General features: G+C 49.1%; 1 protein-coding gene across 1 annotated transcript in view; it reads right to left on the bottom strand.

Annotated features, from left to right (window-relative positions):
• TSPAN7 (tetraspanin 7) overlaps nt 1,439–7,552 on the bottom strand; it is a 137,318-nt gene continuing 131,204 nt past the window's right edge. Inside the window, exons 7-8 of the mRNA XM_021080762.1 lie at nt 2,624–2,696; nt 1,439–2,401 (exon numbers count right to left, since the gene is read on the bottom strand). Of these exons, the coding sequence (XP_020936421.1) occupies nt 2,628–2,696 (69 nt within the window). The 3' untranslated portion in view covers nt 1,439–2,401; nt 2,624–2,627. The remainder of the gene's footprint in view (nt 2,402–2,623; nt 2,697–7,552) is intronic.

Genomic DNA, 7,552 nt, shown 5'->3' with positions numbered 1-7,552 from the left:
CTAAATGCTTCATATGAAATTATATAATGGTGAGATCTGGTTTCAGTTTAGAAAGTGCGTAGATTTCTTTCTTGTTTACCAAAGTATAACAATTAAGAGTACACTAGAGTGGAGTTCCTGTTGTAGGACAGCGGTAACGAACCCATCTAGTATCCACGAGGACACACGTTCGATCCCTGTCCTCTCTCGGTGGGTTAAGGACCCAGCATTGCTGGGAGCTGCAGTGTAGGTCGCCGATATGGCTTGGATCGGCTGTGGCTGTGATTTGACCCCTAGCCTGGGAATCTCCGTGTGTCGGCTGGCAAGGCCCTAGAAGAACCCCCCCCCCAAAAAAAAAGTGTACTGTGAATGTATAGTTTGTCAAAATGTGAATCATGGATGGGGCTCTATTTAGGATTTTACAGAAAAGCCTCGTTTCAGTATGTAATAAAATAGAAATTTAAATGAAACGTTGAAGGTTTGGGCTACATACGTTTCCGTAGAAGAGATGATTGTCTAAAAATGCTGACCTTTTGAAGGACTATCTGAAGGTGTGAGTCAGCACCCTGGGGAAGGCTTTTAGGGCTTATCCCATGCAGAGTTCAGGTGAAGAAGTGCATATAGTTAAAAACCATCTCTATCCTAATTACAGAGAATTACTAGTTTTTAAGGATGATTCATTAAAAATTGAACGTAATATATACCGCACCTATTCCTAAAATGCTCAAGTGTCAGGATGCCTTACTTTAGTTCACACCAGGGCACGCGGACACCTGAGTGGTGTGGTATCATCTCTTCTCTAGACAGTCTGTTCAGTCCAGAGAACGAAGGATGAATACATGCTCATTTCCTTTTGAAAAGATGACATCCAGACTTAACAAAATAACTGCCATCTTTCTGGCTCCTGCCTGAAATAATACGATGATTCTATGTTTACAGCCAACAATACATCCTGTTCATGATATTTTGAGAAGGTCCATAAGAAATTAACCCTTCAGGAGTTCCAATCGTGGCTCAGTGGTAAAGACCCTGACTGGTATCCATAAGGATGTAGGTTTAATCCCTGGCCTTGCCAGCTGCAGCTCGATTCGACCCCTAGCCTGGGAACTTCCATATGCTGCAGGTGTGCCCCACCCCCAGAAACCCTTTGACTTTTTTTTTTTCCTTTTTTTGGCCACACCCATGGCAGGTGGAAGTTCAGGGCCAGGGACTGAACCTGTGCCACCGCTGCAACCTAAGCCGTTGGAGTGACAATGCCAGATCCTTAACCCATTGCACTGTGAGAGAACTCTTAACTTTTCACTTTTTAATGCTGCCTGATATTTTGGCAGAGTGGGAGCTTGTCTGGGAATTGTGTGTCAGTGTGTAAGATGGTCCACCTCCAATCCCCTGTGGAAAAAAAGATGGACTAGAAATGTATTTAAAAATTCAGCCAGAAAACAAAACCAGAACACAGCCATTTGTAACGATTCTATTTATTAATACATGTATCACAAATGTTCACGATATCAATGCATTCTTGTTGGCATGCGAGACAGAGGCATTCTTTTTTAAGATTGTTTAAAAATATTTTGACTTTTGTTCCCCCTTCACACTCGTTTTTAAATTGATTTGATGAGGTCCTCAATGTCTATGATGTCAATGCAAAGAAAAAAAATAGAAATAAGTAGTAAAATAATAGCAGTTAATCGAAGAAAACCAGAAGTAATATTATTTCCTTCACAGGAAGCAACAAGACAGCTTTCAACTGAGAGGCCTAGGGGCACTAAAGGGTCTCCGCATTCCCAGGCATGGAACCACAAGGAGCAAGGAAGGATGCTGCCCAAAGCTCGACCATTCCCTTCGTGCATATGACCCAGGTCCTTTGCTTCTCCTGAACAGTTACCAATGCATCTCTCCACATGTCCTAGGCAGCCCGAATAAGGTAGCAAAGAACCTTAGTAAAAAGGAAAACCCAGCCAAAGGAGATGAAGCCAAAAGAACAGATAGCTATCTGCTTATCTACATCTAAGGGAGTGTGGCATTTATCAGTCATCATCAAGGGCTAACAGGAGCCTCCCACACGACATGCAGGGCCCGGCAGGGCCAGTGACGGCGTGAAGAACTAGTCACCTACAATGGGCTGCGGACCAAGTACAGATGGAGGAGCAGGCACGCACAGGGCCTCAGGTGGGGTCCCCTTGGACTAGATGCAGGGAACCTGGCTACACTCTGGCACAACAGGGCTTCACAAAATGGAACGCTATGCATGAAGCAGGCGGAACGATGGAGCAGAGGCTGTGTGGGAGAGTCAGTTGCACGCGGGGTGGGAGGGTTAGGACAGGTGTACTAGGTACTGTGCTCTAACATTCTTTGGAGGTCTTTCAAAGATTGCTGCCATGCCTTTTGGAAACAGGTCTCTTACTCCATCGTTGTTGAAAGACTGAGAAAGAAAGTAAAACGTGTGAGGGACTCACCATTTTCCACCAGCGTCGCTGATCACCCTTCTTCCCCAGCCCCACAGAAATGAGGCTTCGGCGTGAGGCCAAGTGCCACCAAGATCGGGGGGGGGGGGAGCGGCCAGACAGTACCTTTGTCCCTTTAAAGGGGAGGACGTGCTCCAGAGGGAGCACCCTGACATTCAACGCCCCCCATTGCCACTCACCTCCTTACACCATCTCATACTGGTTGGCCGTGATGAACCGGGACAGGCAGCAGGCCAGCAGCATGCCAATCAGCTGTTGGCAGAAAGAAAAAGAGAACCAGGGTCTCAAGGTGCTGAGCGCACATGTCTCTGACCAACACCGCCCCCCCCGCCTTGTAATTTTTAACAACAGGGCTTTTGTACATGGATGCGGAAAGGGCACGAGGAAAAACAATCAACCTGACATCAAATGTGGGATCTAAGACTTAGGGAGTCCAGGTGCTGGTGGAGGACAGCTAGTGGTTCTCAAACTGGCCATAAGGTTCCAGCTGTAGCTCAGTCTGGCCAATGACAAGCAATTTTTGGTATGTAAGTCGTAGTAAAATGTGTTTGCGTTTTGAGAATAATGAAGATGAGATGCTACAGAATTGCAAGATAGTAACAAAAATGCCAGAATTGAATTCAAAACCATAAGCACCTGCCTCAGGATGCTATCTCAGCACAGGACGATACCCCAGCCCAGCTGACAGGATAACAGGTCTTTCCTTGAGACAAGGACACGCTGTTTGCCAGCGAAGTCAAGTCATGGCTTGTGGGGTGGGGAGTGAGGCTTTCATTTCTCTTTATCCATGTAGATATTTTAGGCTTACATGGGCCCATCTACACCCAAGGTCTACCTCTTGGTTTTCCAGGGGCTCTGGAACAACCAATACTAGGGGCCTCCACCTCCTCAGGAGACCCCAGTCTTCTACCTAATTTGTGGCTTGAGTCAACCTGTAGCGGGTGGATCTGATAAAAGCTATCGTAATGCTGTCAGGACATCCTTAAGCACATCTGTCCTGTTCATTGGAAGCCCAAACTCTCCTTCCTGAGTCTATAGGGCCAACAGGAAGGAGTCTGATAGTGGACTTGATCCTGGAGGCCTGCAGCTTCTTCTGGCCAGATGGAGTCCCTTCTCCTTAAGCAACTGGCCGTGACTTTTTGGCTCAGATGTGGCAATGACCTTTAGGGATAATCTAGCATATCATCAGTGTGGCCCCAGGACCCGCAGAATAAGCATCATCTGGGACCTTGATAGAAACACATACTCGGGCCTCACCCCAGACCTGCTGAATCAGACAGTCTTGGGGGTGGGGCCCCGCGCTTGGTGTTTTAACAAGTCTTCCAGGTGAGAGAACCACTCATCCAGTCCATCTGGTCACCCTTATCTTACAGATGACACAGAAGTCGCCACACTGGGTCCCACTGTTGGTCAGGGCAACACCTGAACACAACTCCTGGCGCTCTGCCCAACTCCACAGATTCCAGTCCACCTGCCTCCCTTGGTGAAATCCCAGATTCTTACCTTTTTTAAAAACTGTGCTGTGCAGTATGCAAACTATAACTTATGTCAGGGAAGGAAAATCACCTCATTGGACTGACCCTGTCTCTGCCAAGATTCTGGCCAACTTGATTTCATGCCACAAAATACATAGTATCTTGTGGCTACCACCAAGTGGCCAAAGGAGCCATGGCTGTAACCTCCAGAATATTGTGTCAAATGAGAAACATCACCCTCCAGGAGTGTAAGGACTTTGAACTGGAGCACTTCTTCCTTTTCACATTTGCCACTTTTCAGGACCAACATGAACCAGGTCACACTCGATATTCTCAATCAGACGCCGGCTAAAAACCAGTGAGCCTTAGAGGCACAGAACGCATTCAGGGACAGCAAGTCACTTAATCCTTACTATATCCCTGTGCAATATGAGCCCAATGTTCCAGATAAGACTATGGCTTCTGGGATGGTTAAAGAATCTCCCCCCAGGCGTACAGGTAACCCCCACACAGAGTTTAAGGCTCCACCCTCTTCTAGCCAGGAGTAATCCTCCTTCTAGTCCCTGCTCCCACCCTGGGGCCTGGACCCTTTTCCTCTCCAGAATAAGTCCTCTGCCTCACCCACCAGAGGCTCCTTCCTGCCTTAACGCTGCACACTTCAAGGAGAGGGGCTTCCGGGGGGCATCTCTTTATCTGATTTCAAATTCCTAGATGCTCCTTTCTTTGCAGCGCTTGGCAGTTCAGGTCTTTCTCATCGACCCCGGGGCGTGTGTTTTAGCATTTAGACTAGTCCCCGTCCCCTGTCCCAGCTTTGCAGCGCTCCTGACCCCACGGCAATTCAAGAGCCGCCCAGCCAGCAAATCCTTTCGTTTACTTAAGTATTTCTCACGTTGGAAGTGTTTGTTTGAAGGGAACACAGCATGTTCCTCCACCTCCTTGTCTTCCCAAACCAAAGCGGCACCATTTACTGACTTTTACAGAAACAATACCTTTAAAAAATACAGGTAAAAATGGAAGCTAGTTGCTTTTAAACTATATTTTGTATTTCTGGGGCAAGGACGCACCTCCTCCCATTTGCCCCTGGGAGAAGGCAGATTTTGTTCAACTATTTAACATCTACTAACATTTTTCCTTCAATGGCCTGAGCTGAGGTACGTCCACGCTTTGTGAACACAGGAGTTTACACACACGGACATTGATTGTCGTCATTCCTAGTGCAAGAAAAACTAGGATTTGGGATATGGTGGGTATTCTGAATTAGTCACTGGGTTACTGATTGCACATTTGCCGTAGTGTTTCATCATGTTTGAGAGAAGACTTGGATCTCTCAATGCAGTTAAGGGAAAACGGGGGTGGGGGGTGGGGGTGCCACATCCGATACTTGAGACCAATTATTAGATTAATTCCAGGTATATAACTGAGAGCCTGGTAAAGGTGCAGACATAGCCCCTTCCTCAGTCTGCGTCAGGACAAAATGCTCACTTGCCACCAATTAATCTGTAGCTAGAAAAATGCTCACTTGCCAGATCCAATTAATCTGTAGCTAGAAAAATCCACCCGTATTTAGAGGAAACCCTTTCTTAGGTTGAATACATGCAAAAAGCGCCTCAAAGAACAGAGGTTGGCTCTGTGGGCTTCTGGGCCGTGGAGGCTGCAGTGCATGGGCCCAGGAACAGAATTCTGCTTTCAGCCCGGGAGGGGGACGGGAAGAGGAGAGCTTTGCCTCTTCTGCTGAAACCCCCTCGGGAGGGAGCCCCCAGAAGCACCCCCACTCTCCCCGCAGCTGGTGACATGCCTGGGGGCGGGGGCTGAGGTCCCAGTATTTCTCTTTGGTTGACTAAGCCTCTGTAATCAGCCGCCGTCTAACTCTTGGAAGCAACGTTTTGTTTTCACCACCCTCAGCCTTGTCCGGACTACATTCTGCTTGCTTTTGGGTCATGGGACTCTCGGGGAGGCCCTGCTGCTCCAGGAACCCAGAAGCCAGAGAGGGAGGGAGCGGAGAAAGGCCCTCAACGTGCACGAGGCTTTCTCGACACCCCCACGAAGAGGGCCGAGAGGACCGGGCAGCGCTGAGCTCCCGAATCCTCACGGGGGCCGCTGCAAATCCCCGGGCACCGGGTGGACCCCCAAGAGCCGGGAGAGGGGCTGAGGGAGGTCGGGTCCATCTCAGCAAAGGTGGCAGGGCACGGGTGTCTCCCCCCGCTGTCACCATGGGAGGCAAGCTCGGCCCCATCCCCGATTCCTGAGGGGCACAGAGAGGCCAGCAGACAAAGCCGCGAGGCAAGTCCCTGAACTGAACCAGAAGGCGGCAAGAGGCCCAAGATTTCGATCCCTGCAGTAAAGCACGTAGAGATTGTTCGCTGATGACTTCACAGGGAAAGTAAAGAACATTTCTATGTCTTTGGGAAAGCGCTCGGGAACCTGGTTTGAAGTGAAACTGTACAAGTGCTTTTAGAGACTGTTTCAGGGCCTCTAAAATGCCAGGGGAATGAGGCCTTCTCCGGCCACGTCTCAGCGAGGCGATTAACCAAGAGCCCTCTATACAGAAAAGATAAACTAGTCCCAGAAAAGAATCCTCGGCCCCTAAGGAACTGGCCCAGCCACCTGGGGGAGGCCCTGCAGGGGTGCGGGAGCAGGGGGGGGGGCTGGGTAGGAAGAGGATCTGTGCCTTTTGATGAGTAAGTACCTTTTTCTTTGCAATTCCACCGACCGAAAGCCTTTTGTTAGAAAGGCACAAGGTAAGTTCCATTTAGGTGCTTCGTGAGGCAAGAGCAAGGGTTATCTTTGGCCTGAGTGTTGAATACAGCAGACCAGGTGAGACGGTCAGAATTGTAATCCTGGGTCTATAGCGGCCGCTCAGCCTCAAGGAAGCCATTCAGCTCTCTGCGTCTGGAACACACAGCTCTACTGTCCCTACTCAGACGGAAACGTTCTGTGCTGAGGAGGATTAATCCAGCCTAACAAATTCCAAGTCTAGCGAGGCTTTTTACATCGGATACAGAAGTGCTAAATACAGAGATGCTAAAGACAGAGGCTCCTAGCAAAAGGCCAACCAAGGTGGGAAGCAGTGTTGCAAACTGAGCGATACAAGTGTCCCGACTCAGACGTGTGTGTGTGTGTCCCCAGGCCTTCTCGAATAAAAGAGTAGCTGCCAAGGATGCAGGGAGTAGGTACCCTATCAAAACACTCAACCACCAGCTATAAACTGATAGGGCAGCAGGACCTGCCCATCAAGTCCAGACATTTATAGCTTTTCCTAGAGAGGGCAAAGGCACCAGAAAGTAGTAAATGCAGAGTTCCTATCGTGGCTCAGTGGTTAACGAATCCAACTAGGAACCATGAGGTTACGGGTTCGATCCCTGGCCTTGCCCAGTGGGTTGGGGATCCGGCGTTGCCATGGGCTGTGGTGTAGGTCGAAGAGGCGGCTCAGATCCTGCGTGGCTGTGGCTGTGGTGTAGGCTGGCGGCTGTAGCTCTGATTAGACCCCTATCCCGGGAACCACCACATGCTGCGGATGCGGCCCTAGAAAAGGCAAAAAGACAAAAAAAAAGTAGTAAATGCCTGCCAAAACCCTGCTGTCCCAAATCAGAACCCAAGAGCTTTAAGTCAGCTAAATTAGGTCACAGGGCAAAG

Source organism: Sus scrofa, chromosome X (assembly GCF_000003025.6).
Source record: "Sus scrofa isolate TJ Tabasco breed Duroc chromosome X, Sscrofa11.1, whole genome shotgun sequence".
NCBI lineage: Eukaryota > Metazoa > Chordata > Mammalia > Artiodactyla > Suidae > Sus > Sus scrofa.
The sequence above is the reverse complement of the archived record's forward strand: the minus strand, read 5'-3'. Positions and strand labels throughout refer to the sequence as shown.